Source organism: Diadema setosum, chromosome 15 (genome assembly GCF_964275005.1).
Source record: "Diadema setosum chromosome 15, eeDiaSeto1, whole genome shotgun sequence".
Lineage (NCBI taxonomy): Eukaryota > Metazoa > Echinodermata > Echinoidea > Diadematoida > Diadematidae > Diadema > Diadema setosum.
The window spans coordinates 10,690,879-10,710,532 of record NC_092699.1 but is presented as its reverse complement, the minus strand read 5'-3'; the positions used below and the strand labels follow the sequence as shown (position 1 = coordinate 10,710,532).

Genomic DNA, 19,654 nt, shown 5'->3' with positions numbered 1-19,654 from the left:
TTATTTCAATTCAAATATTTGTTAAAATTGTATATCTCACTGACATCTTTGAAAAAATAGCATCCCACAACAATGTACAGTGTTGGGCAGCCAAATTGATTTACTACTATAAACATGGACAAGAAGTTCTAGACATCCAGGAATTTTTACTTTTCAAAATAATATACAGGATACCCATGAACATTTACATCATATGCATGAAAAATAGGCAGTGATACACAGTAGGAGTTCTCTTGTTTTATCATATCACAGTGTGGACATACAGGGGAAAAGCAAATATTGCCTCTTGTAACTGTAAAAGTAGTACCATATTAAAAGGCTCTTTGATGATACATTTAGACTCATAACACAGAGTGGACTGATTTTGGACTTCAGATTCTACTCCATATTTTTGGTGATGTCCAATACCCCATTTATTCCAAAAGTTGGGTACAGTAAATGTTGGTGACTGTTTTATACAGAGTTAAGACAGCAAAAGCACTAACAAGGAGTGCTCAGTGGAGTACCCTATAAAATGCCCTACAGGTATAAATGGGATGCAAGATGATTTTAGGCAGGACTTTGTCCACATCTAATGCAGTCAAGGTCTGTAAATCTATGACCACCAAATCTCATTAGTAACTCACTCACTAACTCACTTTGAACACTAAGGTCTATCAACGTTTACCAGAAAGTGATTCATTCTATTAAATAGTTCATTATCAAAGTGAGTCTGTCACTGCAGCACACTTGAACTTTAAACCTAGATCCTTAATAGTCAAGAGTTGCTGTAGTTACGCAAATCGTAAACACTGCCATACACAACATTCCAGGCTCTGTTTAAATTCACAGTGATGCACTGGCATTTCAGTCCACTGTGGGAAGAAGCTGAGCACTTCAAATCTAACAAAAATTACCGGTGTATGATGTACAGTGCACATGGCAAATCCAGGTTTCCCAACCGTTCTGACTGAAAAGTAGATATGATTTGGCTAAAAAGTAGGAAAGAAAGAGCAGTTCCCATAGGAGTGTGTTGTAAAAGTATCAGGAAAAATAGGAAACTCCTCTTGAAACAAGAACTGGGAATGGTCAAAATTCAAATCTTTCCTCAAAATTCAGAATGGTTGGGAGGTCTGCAAATCTCTGCAATTTATACACCCATCAAACAGCATTCTCTTAAATATGACTACATCCTCCATCATTTCAGATTGAAGCATTTTAAATGTGAATTTTTGAGACACGAGTGCAAAGATAAATCAGCTCAATGAGGCCAAGAGTAAGAGCTAGATCTTAACTGCACTCAAAATATTTTCAACTATTATCATTTCTTTCACTCTTCAGACTGCTGCTTCATCCTGCATCAATTCAGTGAAAGTGCCTCAAATATCAAAATTACAAAAAAAGGAAATCTCACTTTTTAAAATGCTACATGAACATACAATGTACGTACAGTAGATACTGAGTTTGACAGTATCTAGTAAAAATTTTGAGTAATTGTAAATAAGTAACTATTGTATGTAATGTCAACTGGCATTGTTTTCTTGCAGTTTCACTGACAAGGTCTAAATAACATTATGATCATGGCTTTTGATGTGTTTTGAAACTGTTTCCATCCTCTGTCCTCTTTGGGAATTACGGAGAAGATTTCATTGTACTCTTCATAATCTTTTAAGGACAGGTTGATTTTGAAGATATATAAATCTGACATTTTTCATTTCACTGAACAGAGTAAACAGTTAGAGCACAATGCATAGATAAAAAGGGGGAAAATATGGTCATGACCATTACCCAATAAAAAAAAAAAAAGAGTGAGAAAAAATACGTAAGCAACATCACAAGGATCAAATGAATTTGCACCTTGACCACCTGCTGAAAGTTTGAAATAATCAGGTTGCTCTTTAGAATCATAAACTGATTCTTCCAATCTTTTGGCAAGAGCAGGTGCTGAATATCGATTGCTGTCATAACACTGAATTGGCAATTTATCCATGAGGTATGACTGATCTTTTCTCACTACAAAATAACCATCATTCACTATGCACACTCAATAGCAGGTGAGATTTGAACACGTACATGTACACCACTCTGACTTGTAGCTATGTCATAAACTGGATTTACAGTAAATGTCAAATCTTGTCAAAGAATTTGCTTATTGTATCTGGTGCTTTCATCTTTATGAGTTCAACAACCAGTGGCTCATTATGGTATGAATTGCCATCACAAGCAATTTTTACATTTAACAGTTTGAAATTATATCAATGCGTGTTAGTAATTTGTTGTTGTTGTTTGCGTGACAAAAAATATTTGGAAATAACACATGAACTAAATTCAAGATTTGGGAGGGAGTGGGGTAAAACTCCCTGTAGATATTCAAACGTATGTGTGAATCTGCTCATGGCAAGTGTTTCACCATTATTTAGAGTGTGTGACTGTTCGTTGTTTACTCCTCAGAACAAAGCTATGTGTATTCCAATATGATTACTACCAGGGTTTAATATCGCACTGAACCTTTATGTCACATTCTGTTGACATGCAAAACATCAAGAATCTCTTAAAACTCTGTCAATATACTAACTCCTACAAATCTATCTGCCATGAAGCGTGTGAAATATTTGCCCGTACGTATCACCATGGATACAACCATAACGCTATCACCATTTGTGTACTCTGATCTTTAACCAAGGAAAAATATTAATGGATATGACTGTCAGTCAGGTTCATAAACCAAGGTGAATGCAAGATCAGTCAGTATCTATACGGAGATAAAAGCATTTCACCCCTGCACTCCTCTTCGGTAGGTGTGAAAGTATGACTAGTTTCTTCTGTTTACTAAACTTGTCTGTATTTAGATTATGGTGAGACATTTCAAATATGAAAGACATATATACAGGTGTACACCTTTAAGCTTTTAAGCAATTCATGACAAATTCCAAACTTGCCATGGAAACGCACATCTCACTGTTATTCATGCACATAAAATGAGCTCACAAATCAAAGATTTTATGTGTTAATTCTGGATTTAAATGGTAAAAGCTTTAAAGCATTATAAGCAAGCATGTTTCCCAAAAGTTTATAGTAAGTAGAATTTTTGAACAAAAGCACAATGCATCACAAGCAAGTCTAAGACCTATTAGATGCCCTAAATCTGCTTTTCACACATGTACAAATGTACCTACCACATTGTACTGGAGTCGGGGCCCATGGTTTGAGCTCTGTTTGCAGGGTTTCTTGGGGCCAATGAGGGTCCTCCCAAAGAATCTCTTGAAGGTGATGTCATAAAGGCTGAACCGGAGTTGGTACTGGGTCTGGCACTTGGACTTGTCCTGGAAAAGAGTTTTACAGAGGAAAATATGGGAGATAAAGACAGACAGACAAGCGAAGAGAGAGAGAAAAAAAGAAAATGAAAGACAGAAAGGGGAGGGGGAACAGATAAGGACATCCAATATTAGTTACTTCATTTGTGGAGATGAACAACTCATTTCAAGTAAAGTCTCAATTCTTATTGAAGCCTTCAATCCCAATCCTCACTGCAGAGCTATACAATGCATCTGAAATAAACATAAGGTAACTTGTAATACACATAATTATTTACATGAGGGGTAAAGGAAGATGAATGATTTGGAGGAACCATGGTGGTTCAGTGGATAAGACCAGAGGATCTCTGTCATGAGCAGTTCCTGGTTCAAGTCCACCAGTGTTAGTGGTAGCACTGGTTGTGCTCATACATTGTAGGTAAGACACTTTATCCTTATTGCCTAGCAGTCCTTTAGATGGGACTCACACCGGCCAGTCCCCATGCCAACTTTACTATCATTGTACAAGTACAAGCTTTCAAAGCGCCTCTTATTGGCCATGTCAAACAAATACAAACAACAACAAATGGCATAAAACTAGATGAGTACAATAGACACCATCACTGCGTGATTACAATATATTATAATGCATGTATAGCATAAAGTTTTATGTAGCAAACCAGCACACTCCTCTTTCAAGAATACCAACAAAAGAGCAGAAACAGATGAAATTAGAAAGGTCCACTGTGATTCAATACTCATCAATGGAATGTCAACATTTCATTAACAGAGCTAAAATCAAAACACCAAACTGCTATCGAAACTAAACCTTCAAGATAAAAATTGGTTTACAGTTTTTTTTTAACAATATCATTAGCATTCCCAAAGCACCCATAATGTGTCAAACCATTTTGTTTCTAAACACATATTCACAATACATGTATGATTTGAATTTATATTGGTGTACAATTACAGCAAAATTGTAATGAACAAGGGCAAAAACAGACAAAATAAAAGATTTTTAAACTGAAAGAGTCACCGATAAAGCTAAATCTTAACAAGAACAATTTATTAATGTGGGCTTTCAAGCACCACTGAAAAAAACAATGAAAAGCTACATGTACAATAAAAAGTAATTTCTGCAGTTACAATTGTATGGAAAATATGCCCCCTTGTCCTTTTTACTGTAATGGTTCAAATTTGACACCGAGAAAAAAAAACCCAACATCTTTGTACTAATCCTGAAAGTGGGAGCAAATGTTTCAACATGGGAATACACTATATTCTCAGTAAACATTGCATAAATACAACAATATGATGCAGACTATGAGTAATGGTTCATTACCTGGCCATCATCTGGCTGACCTAAATTCTCCACCGAGTGAAACATGAGGAAGAATGGAACCCAGTTCTTAGATTCCACTTTCTCATCACCATAATATCTGGCTATCGTTCGGCGATAGTCCGCCGGGATCACACGCTTCTCCTTCAAATCTTGCTTGATTGCCCTGATTTCATGTGGAGATTGCATGAGACACGTCGGACTACGAGATAAGGCACTGGTTGACCTTGGCCGACATGACAATGAAAGGTAAGGATCAACTGCATGTCGGCTACCCCCTGTGCCATCAGAAGGGGCCGAAGATCGGGCAAGGCGTGTTGCAACATTGGGCATGCTTTTCGAGAGATTCGAGATTGGCGAGACGAGAAACCTTGGCGAGTTCGGCGACGACAACTGGCGAATGTATGAATGGGAAGCTGCCAATTTGCTGTCGCGTTGAGAGCGAAGCGATTCTTCATCCTCATCATCCATAGTGCTGAACTGTTTTTTCCTTACTCTGTATTTTCATTCCAGGGTGTCGGTTTATTAACTGCCATACATACGAGAAGGTACTCTTGTCAAGGGATGAACTTAAACTTTATTGAGCACTAAAAGATCAATAATTCATTCCAACGTAACCATTAAAAAAAAAGGACATGGTTGATGAAGAAAGCACAGACAAAAAAATTCCCTCGGTTGCTTTTACAACATTCTAATCATACACCCTTGCTCTCCACTATGTATTTCATATCGCAAAGAAATAATTTTGATCTACTTGTGGCAACTTTTTTTTTTTTTTTAACCCATAATCATTTTGAAAGGGTGTATCAATCTTATTTCTGTTTGTTCATACAATGTGTAGGAGAGCTGTGGATTGTCATGGTTAGAATCAAACATTGATTTTAGCTCGGGTACAATGTCTCCAGAATTCCCAGTGTCTGTGTTCAATACTTTCACCTTCAAATAGATGTTGATATCAAGCACTATACAGACAGGTCCCTACAGTTTCAACACCCTTTCATACTGATGATGAGTCACAAATTACAAACTGATTTTAATTTCCCCGCTGTTTGAGCAGAGCTGCTTACCAACATTTACTGTACATGATGAAGTAAACATGTTTTTAGTTTTGTTTAACAAGTCAAAAACTGAAGTGTTTCAAAATATTTGGAATATCAAAAATTCTATTAAAACCTTCTGCATTTTTTTCCAGAATATAGTGAAGTGTCATTGTTTGTATATTGCCTAAAAGGCAGCGTTTTAGGACATTACACAGGGGCCGCGGAACGTTTTTCAGTGTGGGGGGGCTGCGGGACCGGGGGGACAGGGGTGGCAAGGTCAAAACCCCCCGCTTAGACGGGAAGAATCTAAGGGCGGAATCTTCGGGAATTGAAATTCAGGAGTGTTGTGATTTTTTTTTTGATTTTTTTTTTTCGACTTTTTTTTTTTGACGAACCAAAAGTGTGGGTGGGGCTGCAGCCCCCCCCCCAGCCCCCCCGCTTCCGCGGCCCCTGTTACATGTTTAGCTTCACTGCAGCAAAGTAAGGCAATACTCCTTTTCATACATCCCAAAATTACCAAAACATTGATGTTATTGTAATGAATGTTCAAGGAAGAAAAATTTGCATGAAAAGTATGACAGACATGGTAAGATGCAAATTATTGTTGATTTCACATTGTAAAGTACTTAATAAGTCTTCAGTTTACATGATTCACACTATACACAAATACACACACATGCAAATGAAACATGTACATACCCACACATACCCATACACACACAAATGCCTGTACACATACACCTGTCATAAGAAACTTGTACAAATGTATCCTAGAAAGATACACAATAACCATCTGCTACAGCTGTTGTAAACCAATCATCAACCTTCGCAACAATCAATGAGCCAGCCCAGCACATGTGTTTTCCCCTCCATACAGTGTATACATGTAAATGGAAGCTGCACTGTACAGTTAAAAAGTCTCCTAATGATCGAAAGAAGTGTAATTATCTCCTTTCCTTGTTGACATCTACTTGAATGTACAGCAATTTTATGGACACAGGTGCACTGAGCATTTTGCATGCGTGTGTGTGTGTGTGTGTGCTGTGTGTATTTGATTTTCTTCACTCCAGTCACAAACTTGCAATCAATCATGGATGAAAACAGGCCCTTATTGTCATTTGGTTTCCATGAAAATATTGATCTCTGTGCAAGGGTATGCTGTGTGTGTGTGTTTGTGTGTGTGCAAGTAGGTCTGTTTGTGTCCTGACAAGGAAGATCCATGCACAGTAACAAGCTTGTTCACCATTGATTATGTGTCGAAAAATTTCTGCCCTTTTTTCATTCAGCATAACGTTGAAACTTGTAAATCTTGTATGGTACAAACAATTTCTGCAAGTCTGCTGACAGTTAGAAATGAAATCTACCCACATTCCTTAGCGATATTTATCGCATGTGCATGTGCAACAATTAATGCCGAAGAATTTATATAATAATTCAAAATACATCAAAACATAAAAAAGAAAGTCAGCCAGTTGACATCCAGATAACAGAGAGATCGATGGTTGTGCAATTGAGGTTGGATTGTACTACAGTAGGTTTCTGCACAGTATTTATTAATGGCACTGCAATGTACATGTATGGAAATCATACCAGAACCTGTTTAAAAGTTAAAGGACAAGTCCACTTTCATATATACATGTGGATTGAGTGAATGCTAGCTGCAATGCTACAATTTTGTAGAACACATCAGTGAAAGTTTGGGGAAAATTGGACAATCTGTTTAAAAGTTATGAATTTTTAAAGTATCTGCACAGTCACTGCTGGATTTGAAGACTACTAGAGTGCATGATGTCACATGCGTATAACGATATAAGAAAATATAAAGAGAATTTCACAAAATTGTACTTTTTGAAAAAAGTACACCTATTTCCTTGACTCCTCAATGACATATGGGTAATATTATTCCCCCGTACTTTCTGAAAAAGGGAAGTCAAGTGTTCTTTTACTATGCGAAAAGTGAAAATATCTTGAATTTTCCTTTCTTCATATCGTTGTACACATGTGACATCACAGGCTGTAGTAGTCTTCTCATCCAGGAGTGACTACGTAAGCAGAAAGTTCAACAATTCATAACTTTTAAACGGAGTATCCAATTTTCCTCATGCACTTGCTGATGTGTTCTACTCGGTTGCTGCATTTCCTCAATCCACATGTCTATGAAGGTGACCTTGTCCTTTAATTCTTGCTATCGCCAATGACGTAAAAAGTACCCGGACGTTGATTTAAGCGTCATTTACGGTGCATTATGGGATAGTCCGGTAGCAAAATCACTTCCGTTCGTACGCGCGTGATATGTGACTAATGCTATTTACACACACAACCGACCGTATTCTACATGTACTTCCTGTTTTCTCGACTTGAATTACAGCTTTGATATGATTTGAAATTTCTCAATTCTTACGAAATTTGCTGTTAATACGACTATTGGTTGTTGCTGCGAAGCTGCCATGTGTTGTTCGCACGACAATAAATGAAAAAAATCTGCAGAAATAGGACCCTTACTGGCATGCGAGACGTGACGTGGCTGCGTGGGTGAAGTTTGCGGGTGACTCCACAGCGCAGTACGCGCACGCGCGACTTACTAGTAGTGGTAGTAGCACTAGGTAGTAGGCCTTGTGCCTACGTACATTGTACGTACTGTACTTACTTGGAAGAAGTTGCTTCGGAGACAGGATAAGTTCGAGATCACTGTTCCCGATTGTGTTCGCGACATTTCGACAGAGAACAAATAAAAAAAAGATGGGCATTCTATGACGATATCCAGGGGGGTGAATATTTTCCAGCATATTTTCAGCGTATGCAGAGATGACTGATCTGTGATGTGCACATCGATCGCATATGATCAAGCTGTACTGGTATGTGTTAGCTTTATGCGCTGCATGCAGTGGTGCATGCTAATGCAAGGCCCGCCACCGGCGGGGACTCGACTACATAACATACAGTGCATGCTCGGGTATGACAGGCCTGGCCACTCGCTTGCTCGGGCGGTGCCGCCTACTGTACTACTAGTAGTATCCGTGGTCGGCGCGGCGCTATGTAGGTAAGGCACACGTACGCGCACGCTAGCATTGTGCAAATTATGCTCCGCGCCGGAAGTGCCCTTGCTACCAAGTGCACTAAATCTTGACGAAAAAGCCACATCCGGGTACTTGTTACGTCATTGGCGATAGCGAGAATTGAGTGTCAATCTGTTTGATAGTGGGATGGGGACATTCATAATTCATGCTATGGTTCTGATTTAGAACTACGGGATATAAAATATCAAAATATAGGAATTAATGATTATAATGCTTGCACTTGAGATTCTCTTGTGGCACACCAGCAATTTGCAGTTCTGAATGAGAACAAATCATTGCTCTTTCCACGAAATATCAAGTGGGCAGAGGTTTTATGACAAAAAGTATGCCCTGATGAAGCCTGTCAGGTTTTCTCTGAAATTTAGGAGTACCGTAAAGTTCCGTGTATAAGACGCACCCCTACTTTCGGACCTAAAATTAAAAAAAAAAAAACACGAAAATTTCCATGCAAATATTGCGTGTGTCATACATATTATTTCAGCTCAAAATTTCCCTAGAATGCAGCATGTATTTGCTTTATTTTTCGTTTCCTTTTATACTTTCTTTTAACGGTATTCATCGGACATCGGCAAAATATGGAAGACGCAAAATGCGAGACTCGTCTCGGTACTCGCTTGCTATTGTTTCGCCTTTCAATCGTGGTACATTTGTCATGCATATCGTACTCATGAGTGTACAGTACGATCTTTGCTGTCATACATAGCAGAGGATGTCTCGCATGTTGACGCATGTCAGACTGGAAGGTTCATTACGAAAAATAAGAAAAACATCAACAAGTGTAGCAGAGGGATCATACGGCGAGACGTACGGTGCGTATGGTAATTACACTCACTGTTGTTTCGCCTGGAGGGATTACCAGTAACATGTGTGTCTCTTGTACCATGCTTGTATGCACAGTGCTAGCCTTTTGCAAAAGGCAGCTTGCTATAATTTCAGCACACGCACACAGAGAGCAATGGACTTGCACACACAGCGCGCAACGGGCAAGCGCGCCCCGATCCGATCGCTGTGTGCACGCGAGTCCATTGCAAAAGCCTCTCTACAGCTGCTGCCTTTGCCAAAGGCTTGCTAGCTAGCTAGCTAGCTACAGTGTAGCTATGCTATCCTGGCTGGCCTCGTGATGAAGAGCAAACGAACGACATGGATATGCATGCATGCTTCACACATCGTTCATATTTACGGTGACATAGTGTCGATCCTACTCCGTATTTTACAGCTTTTGTCTATGGCCATATTGATACTAGTACATTGATAAGTTTTACGGTATCGGTAATTTAGTAATGATACCTGTACATCGCGTATTCCAGCTACTAGGTTGGCTGTTGGTAGCTTGGTAGACTGACATCGGTAGCATACAGCAGTGCTGTTACAGCTGTTGTCTATGGCCAGATTGCTACATCGTTACTGCACAAGGCCGATGTAAGTTTATCTCGTATTTGCAGCTTTTGTGTGTGTCCAGATTGAAAGATCGCTCATTTATCCGTAAGTTTTAGTGATTGCTTACCTTCCAAACGTCGATGGGCGTACATGGCCTCAAGTTGGCCTTATAAAATTGGGTGTACATGACGGATTTTTTTCCGTGATTCGACTGTACCCGTGTATACGACGCACCCCCGATTTTCAATGTTTTCCGACGAAAAAATAGTGCGTCTTATACACGGAACTTTACGGTAATGATAACCATACATTTTGGTTGTTGTTGTTTAAAACAATGTTTCATACATGCATCTGAACCAAACTTATGGAAAAATTCCTGACATTTCTACTAAAAATTATAATTTTATAATGTATGTCTGGTCTGTGCTCTCAACCATCCTAATGTGAAATGATTTTTGAGTGATAGGTTTGTTCATGTCATGTGTTAGAAAACAGGTAAAATTACACCAAAAAAGGTATAAACTACATAGTTTATGGTAAAGCCACAACTGCATAAGAACACAGACATGTACATGTAAATCTAAAATCGGAGATTCCATATTTTGGAAAAAATGCAATTGATATCAACAACCAAGAGACTTTAAAGAAATAACCATAAACATCCTGTTTGAAGCAAACATGACACTCCTTGGAAAAGCTGCAATCATTTTCATCTTCAATATTGTAAATCTGATTGAAGTAAAAAAAAAAAACAACAAAAAAACCCAGGATAAAAAGCCCTACGTAAATACATAATGTTGTATACTCCACTTGTATGTGACAAATTCCAAAATTATGCTTTCATTTTAATTTGCTGATGCATCTAAAAATGGTGGGAAAAGTGATTTTTGTCACTAGTCTCAACAGCCATCCTTTCACAATGACATTCCGCACACAATGTAATGTACATTGCACACACGCACATACACACAAACACCGTACACGTCCACCCACATCCAGATGAATACACTATGTGAAGTGCCAATCAGCATGAACAAAGTAGCCAACAATCAAGAAGGCTCCATCAGATCTGACAATCTCCAGATTGTAAAGCAATGGATCTTGACGTGGCCATAATATTTAATACTTCCATCCAGAGCTCGCTGTGATGATGCATTCACATGTAGTAAGAGTAAAAGACTATTACTCCTCTTTGCCTTTAGGCTGCAGGATCGTTTTTTATTCCACTTGTATCAACAACCGGTGGGGCAATCAGACTGTGGCACTCAGTGTTGTCCATCCTGAGTGACGGTCAAGTTGAAACACACACAGCGCTGTTCAAATGGAAAACTCATCAAACGAACACAGAGAGTCCACAACTGAAGTAATCCCCTGAACAACAACTCTCTCTCTCTCCCTCTGTGCACTGAAGGAGTAAAACTGTTCCCCACCATAAGCAAACAATGCTAATCAAATATTTGCTTGCCCTTAAGAGTCACTCCACAGATGAAGAATGCATGCACGCAGAAAGCCGAACATCCCTTGAAGTGTAATATCCAATAAATCCGTAAGGATGAAATGAAGCATATCATTCATACATAGGCACGCTGTACAATGCAACTGCACATGTTCAAGATTTGCAGACATCATCCACGTGTGAAGTGTTACGAAAAGCAATTAGCAAAGACCCCTCAAATACTCTTTGAAATACAGTAATGCACAGTGTCTATTGAAAACCTAAATTGTCCATCTGCTTGTGACATGGGTGTGAAGTCCTCTGCCCTGAACAGTTGTAAACTCTGTGCTATTAAACAGTTTTAATGGTCAGGGTTCAGTTGGTAAGCAATTCTGAGTCTGTGTTCACACAAGTAAATATCTTTTCAAGACTTTTTGTCCTCCTTTTGTTTTTCTCACTTTCTCACTCTTTACCTTTGTCCTTCTCCATCCATCCATCATTGTGAAAATCATCTCTTTTCACTGCTGAGCCTGTTTACTTTCCAAAATATGATTTTTGCTGTTAAATATGTTTAGACATTGACTACAATGTACAGATCTATCTATTTGAACCTCCTGGAATTCCAACAATTTTTCTTTCCCTAGATCCTTTCATCCTTCTCATCTCCTTATCTTATTTTTTTTTTTTTTTTGCTACTGTTATTACAGATTAAAATTTGGTGAGTCCAGATGCGACCATGGCAGTAGCTTGCAGCAATGAGAATAGAGAGACTGCTAGATCTATGCATGTGGTTCTGTATTTTCAAGTCTAGATTATGAGCATTATGATTATTTTTTTCCCCAGTGAATTTTTGTTTTATTTCATCAAATTTACATATCCCACACAATGAAACAAAACTGACTAAGCCGTTCTTCATATGCATTTTACTAACTGACCGTTGAACACACAGATTCTCGCTTTAATACCCAGGAAGCACATTGTTGGGTAGTTTGTTTTGGTGCAGATTAAATCTCACCACCAACTGCAAATTGGGGAACAAATCGTTGGGAAAACATTTTCCGGTGTGAACAGCATCAAGCATTTCTATGGGCTGAAGACTGTTATTGCTCTCTTTCTGTCTTTCTCGGTCTCCCTCACTCTGCTTCTTTTTTTTTTTCTCTTAGATAGCTTTTAGGGCCTCTTGGGGGGGGGGGGGTTTATGCTAACATCTTCTGACATTAAACAAACAAAAGCAGAGAGGCACTGCAACACAATAGACCAATCAGGGAGTCAAGGAGACTGGAAACAGGACCCGCAACATCAGGGCTTGGGGTGGGTTTCTTTCCCAGCACCATCTCTGGTCCAGCGATTTTCTGGGATTGATGTCTCAAGGAACTTTATACTAGAAGCAAGGAAGAAAACCACTGAGGAGCAATTTACATTGGACAAAAGAGGCTAAATCAGACCATGGAGCTGAAGTTCGAGCTACAGACTGTACTTGAATAATCAAGTGAAAAAGGAGATTTAAACTGCAGTTTGTGATTGTGGATAATAGAAACACTCTGCCTTCTACAAAGTTACTTCAGCCTATTAGGTCAGTGCCAGGGGATCTTTTTCATACTGACCTGTCCCTTTCTCTCCACTTCTACTTTTGCCAACGTCTGGATGAATTTTATATCTGCCTGATTTTCCCTATATCATTTTGGCCTCCTATCATAGGCATATCTGCTGCTGCCCCTCCCCCCCCCCCTCCCCCAATGGTGCCAAACATTCCTACTACAAGCAGTCCTTTCTGAAGCTTTGCTGTCTGTAATAGGCATCAAGGAGACAAGGAACATACAATGTACTTGGCAATACAAGTGCTGAGGGCAAACACATCAAACTTTTCACCATATATCATGATTCTCTAATGAGTTGGAAATTCAAAAATTGAAGCATACATTTGTACAGCACCTTGCTGTATACAGCAAGCTTTAAAACACTGCATATTGACACAAGTGCTGTGCTCTGCAACTATCCTTAAAGGACAAGTCCACCTTCACTGTAGGATTGAGAGAATGCAGCAATATTAGTCGAACACATCAGTGAAAGTATGAGGAAAATCGGACAATCCGTTCAAAAGTTATGAATTTTTCAAGTATTTGCGCAGTCACTGCTAGATGAGAAGACTACTGCAGTATATGATGTCACATGCGTACGATATAAGGAAAATAAAAAGAGAATTTCACAAAACTTTACTTTTTGAATAAAGTGCACATTTCTTCGACTTGTACTGATGTATGTTAAGGTTAATGTTATTCCCCCTGCCTTCTGAAAGAGAGAAGTCGAGTGTTCTTTTGTTACGTGAGAAAAATGGAAATATGTTGAATTTTGTTGATTCTTTCTTTATATCGTTGTACTCATGTGACATCACAAGCTATAGTAGTCTTTTCATCCAGCCGTGACTGAGCAGAGACTTCAAAAATTCATAACTTTTGAATAGACTGTCCGATTTTCCTCAAACTCTCACTGATGTGTTCTACTAATATTGCTGTGCACATTCACTCAACCCACATGTCTATGAAGGTGAACTTGTCCTTTAAACAGAGAGGTGACTGCATCCAAGAGAAAGTGGGTTCAGCATGACAAAAAACCTTTGAAAAACTCTCTGAAACCACAGAGATAATGCAGAATTGCAGGGAATAATTTTCCTGTCATTGCATCTCAATTTGCTGTGGATTTTTATACCATTGCTACACAAACTTTTGTGTGTGTGAGTGTAGCAGTTTTCTTCCACAGGAGTCAACATACACATGTAATTTGCAATATATTCATCAGCTGAAATGATGTGCTTTTCAAATTTGATTTTGACAATTATTCCCTGAATTACGTGTTGTACATTGTCTTTTTATACAGTATCAAAAATTATGTATCTTGGTAAAAGTAGTTGACTTATATGTATAATGACTCTTGCAAAGTTGTCATTTATTTGCTTTCATTCACTAAAATGAGCAAGAATGTTTAGTATGGTTGTCTTGATGTTCTTTTCTGCAAATAGATAAACTTCTGCTTTCTTAAAATATCACAAGTACACAAGCAAATGTCTGAGATACACTGTATCTTGAGTACATTGCAGGGCCACAGAAATGACGGACCATAATAATTGTGTTTCCATGGAAACATCATAAAACAAACCTACTCTGCTGCTTTGCAAAGGAGACCTAGTTTGATGGATTGGCCTAAATTTGTCCTCTGATTAAAAGCTGTCATTAAATTCAGTCTGATAGTGCGATCATGCTTTCAGTCTTACCCAATTGTTGTTTAGTTGCTATGACAACTACAAAGTGTTTATGACCAAGGTTGTCAATAGCAACATCTACAAACACTCAAACATGGCAGTACACCTATTGTTGAATATTTTTTCTTAACTGTAAGGAGTACCAGTACTGAAGATTATTTTGACATGCTTATAAGGAAAGCTGGGAAAATTCTGATTTCGAACTCAGCTGCATTCAATGAAGCAACAGAATTAGCAGGATTAGGGTGTACTTTGATATCAAAATCATGTCTTGTATTGATTCTTATGGTTATCTCACATGCAAACCACATGTGCTCATAATTACCTCAAAATTTTTATGACCTCTACTATTCAAATACTTCACCTGGTAAAGGGCAAGGCTTCAAATGGAGGAAAATATTATCTCATGCTTATCTCCTTCAAGATAAAATTTTGTTTCAATTACAGTTCTCTTAATATGTATATATTTGCATTTCCTCTTTTTTCTTTTTGTTGTTGTTGGTGTTTCGGGGTCAGCTTGACAATTTCACTCCAATAGCAAACACAGCCACAAAACACAAAAATGTACGTAAAGAAAAACCCCATCAAACACATTTTCAAGGCAATTTGATAAAATAAAATTTTACATTCATGAGTCAAAATTTAGGAACACTGCACATGATACCAAATGTCGTGTCCCCCATCCGTCCACACTGGCAGCCAAACTTCTCGAAGTTTGGGTCACTAGTGCATGTGCACCACAAAAAAAAAAAAAAGAGATAGAGCCACCATCTGACAGTTAATGATTGTGAAGTTACAATGCACACACGTGAAATCCGATTGAGGTATCACCTGAAAACCATTGATTGATGCCGTGAACAGGTGGTGGACTGGTCATGTGACAAACTTTAGTTGTGAGCGTTCAAATATCCCGAATTTGAGTGAAAAGTTTGGCAAGAAGTTTGGTTGGAAATTTGCGGTCACACTGGCAAACTAAGATTTTTAAGATTGCGATCTTAAACTTCAATCTTGATCTGCTATTGAGAACTTGCTCCCTCTCCCCCCCCCCCCCCCAACTCAACTTCACTTCTTCAACTAAACCCTGGCAAACAAGCCTAGTTACAAACCACACTGTAAATCTAAGAGAAATCTAAACATGGCTCTTGGAGACTTTACAAACATCATGAATACTTATTTCTGGTTTTCAAATTTAGATCATTTCAAGTGAAAACAAGTGGGCTGATTTCAATCAATTAAAATCCTGTCATGAGAGCAAAGAGTAGGCTATTAATAGGCGTGTCTTCATCAGCCGAAATTCAAACTAGCGGAATATTTTGCGGTCTGGGAAAATAGCCTGATACTGCAAATGTGCATCTTCATCAGCTCATGGTACAGCCTGCTTGGGGAAATTAGCCCGAAATTTGACATACGATGCGTAATTTGCATCACTCTTTAGTTCAAAAGTGGATTTCCCTGTGCAAATCTCCCGTATCACTGTATGTATGATACACATCAGACTGGTACCGACACAGGTTTAGGTACAAGCTCAACTGACTCGCGTTCGTCACGTCAGTCTTGATCATGTACACAATAGCTTTCAGGTCTATTTTCTATGATTCTGTTGGCACATTAGTGTGCAAATCGTATCAACATTGACAGTTAATAGGGGACACCGTATCCATGATAAAGTAGACGGGGGGCTTTGCCGCGAAGTGAAATGAAAGGAACAGTTTGTAACAACGGTTGCTTACCTGCACCAGCCAGTGCTTCTCTGGAATGTATGTATGGTGGGATTGAGATATTTTCCGGCTGATGGCGATGCACGCGAATTTTAGCACGTTAGTTCAAGAACTAGCCCAAGATTTTTGGAGAAATTTTCCGTATCAAAAATAGCGCCCTATTTGCGTCTTCACTACACAAATAACGTGCTATTTTAACATCAAGCTAGTTTTGTAACTGCAAAATAGGGGGCTATTTTGAAACTTTGGGCTGATGAAGACACGCCTAATGATGGGTGGTACAAATAGTGAGTATGTTATTGTAGTCTTGGAAACTACATGTATTAACCCTTACTATGCTTTGCTGGCCAATGCACAGGTGTCTGGAAATTAATCATCAGTGAACAGAAAGTTTTTTGCTTTGGGCGCCCCCTTTGAGCTACTAAAATATTTAAATCTGAAATGTTGGTGGCCTGAAAAAGAAACATAGTGGCCCAAAATAAAAGGAAATCTAACAACCCATTCCAAATCATAAGTGGTTGGAAGGGCTACCAAGAGATAGCACTCTTGAAAATTTGGTGACCCAACATTATTCTTAGTGGCCTTCATTATTTATTATTGTCATTATTATTATTATTATTATTATTATTATTATTATTATTATTATTATTATTATCATTTTTCTCTATTCATTTATCTTTTTTTTCAGCAATGACAGTTTACACCAGAGCTAACATTAAAATGTCTTATAGAAGAGATAGAAGATTGAAATGTTCCTGGCTTGCATACAATAATGACAACACACTAATTAAAGTAGCCCAAATGGCATTGATTTGATATTCAAGCTGCCAGACACTGGAATTAGTCAATATTTCTGGTGTCCCTGACTCTGGCATGTTTATACAGTAGCTGACCATGTGATTCTACAAGCTGTTTTCCTTAAATTGCTTTATATGTTCTTTATCATGAAATTTTGCATGCAAACTGAAATCATAAAATGGGGTTGTAAAGATTAAAAAATGAACAGAAATGTATGAAGTCAAACATAATGTTCAATCTAAATCCTGGAGATACTGCTGCAACTTTCAGCACGGTGTCCAAAACTTCCTTCCCTTGCCTTGTGCAATATTTAATACAGACCATCATATAATGCATACATGTGAACAGACATCGGAAATTAACCTTAGAATTAAAATCAATAAAAAATACAAAGAAAATATAAAAATACAAACCATGTCTAAATCCAATGTAACAAAAGATACAAACCTTTGGCATTAGAAACAATATTTCTACATGTTTATGGTGGTTGACTTGCGCTGTGAACACCATAAAATTGGCAGGACTGTACCACTGGTATGCACACTCACTGAGAATTGATGATTAATTATTGAAAAATACAGTACGCCTATCTCTGCCTGTTATTAAAAACTCCCAAAAGACTTACAGACTCTACTTTAAATACAGAAATATTTTGAGTTCACTTCAATCATTTCCGTTTAAGATTAACATAATTCAGAATTACACTGTATGTCACATTTACACTCACCAGTATTTTTGGAATACTCAACATTCTTAATGCATGCTGAATGACTACATGCACAATGTACAATGTATGTTCATTAAATCAGCACATACAAAACAGTGTAATTGTACAGTACAGCGTAGCTACAGTATGATTTATTGAATTTGAGCGGTACTGTACATTGTAAAACATGATATATTCGCGGCACAAAATTTTCGTAAATTGGAGTGACGGCCTTTTTCGTGGCATGAAATTTTCGCGAATTGCTACTGGCATTCAATGCACATAGTGTAGACAAGAAATTTTGCGTCCATTTTAATTTCGCAAATCTTGGCGCTCGCGAATTTCGCGAAATTAAAATGCACGTGAACATTCCTCGTTTTACAGTAACCCTTTGATTACTTTGAATGCCTACTGGTACAGAACAGTGAAAAACCCTATAGCTATGCATTAATGTAAAAGTCCCTGGCATGTACAAAACATGCTGCTACAGTATGTTCAAATCTACTACTGATCATATTCATGAACAATCCATTGTACTTGCTTCAGGAGCATAATATTCAGATAACATTTGATTTGCTGTTGCATGTAATAATTTCACCTTGGATCACAACCATGACGCAACAGAGGATAAATCTGAGGGGCTCTCAATGGGGGGGGGGGGGGGGGGGGTTCACAGACATGACTTACAAAATAAATCAAAGCTTGAAACACACCTACAGTACAAAGAGCATACAAATTTGAATAAAGGTTGTCAAATAACCAAATTATGGACAGATAAAATTCTGATTAATGTAGACACTCTCAAGAATATGACAACTTGTTTTGAGTTATCATTTTTCTGTAATCTGCTTTTTATAAATCTTCTGTTTTACCTACAAGTGTACATGTATATTCTTCATAAATTTGTGGGAAAAAAAGTAAACACCTGTTGATGTTTTGCAATTCGATGTGAATATTAATGCTGATACACTAATAATGATAATCAATGTACATGTATTTGCAGATCCTGAACCATCTACATTATATTTGCAAATGTGTATCTAGTATTAAAGTATTATTAGCTACTTTAAATTAAAATGTTCAAAGCAGAATTAGGTAAAAGGTATACACATTTAAACCTACATTGTATATGATTGCATTCATTTTACAGCATTTAAATGTACTGTACACTATCCCTTTTGCAAATACATTGTCTTTTAGCCTAGTATTGTCAACCAATTTTAAAAGCGCTCAGTTATCACACCATACACGTATGATTCATGGCAAAACTGTCACAATCACTATTTTCTTATAAAAGATGGTGGCAGGTGTTTGTTCATTTTATCCTTTCAATCTTTTTCATTAGGACCAAATGCTTTTATGGATTCAACATGTAGATATTCCTTGGTATCAATGTCAGTTGAAATATGATAGTTTACGCAATATCATCACTATTCAAAGAATAGCTACAATGTATTAAAACATTTTGTCATCCTTTCAGCTTTACCAAGATCAATGACACAGCTGATCACTGTTGTTACAAATGGACATCTACATTTGTATCATATTTGTAATCACTTGCTTTTCAAGCTAAAAACTATAATCAAAACTTGAAGGGACTGCACAGTACTGGTTGAGGTGGGGATTCATGTTT

The 19,654-nt window shown here is 37.9% G+C and overlaps 1 protein-coding gene across 1 annotated transcript in view; it reads right to left on the bottom strand.

Annotated features, from left to right (window-relative positions):
• Positions 1 to 5,085, bottom strand: part of LOC140238509 (nephrocystin-4-like) — a 52,278-nt gene extending 47,193 nt beyond the window's left edge. Inside the window, exons 1-2 of the mRNA XM_072318414.1 lie at positions 4,618 to 5,085; positions 3,156 to 3,302 (exon numbers count right to left, since the gene is read on the bottom strand). Coding sequence (XP_072174515.1) covers positions 3,156 to 3,302; positions 4,618 to 5,085 — 615 coding nt within the window. The remainder of the gene's footprint in view (positions 1 to 3,155; positions 3,303 to 4,617) is intronic.
• Positions 5,086 to 19,654: the final 14,569 nt, after the last annotated feature.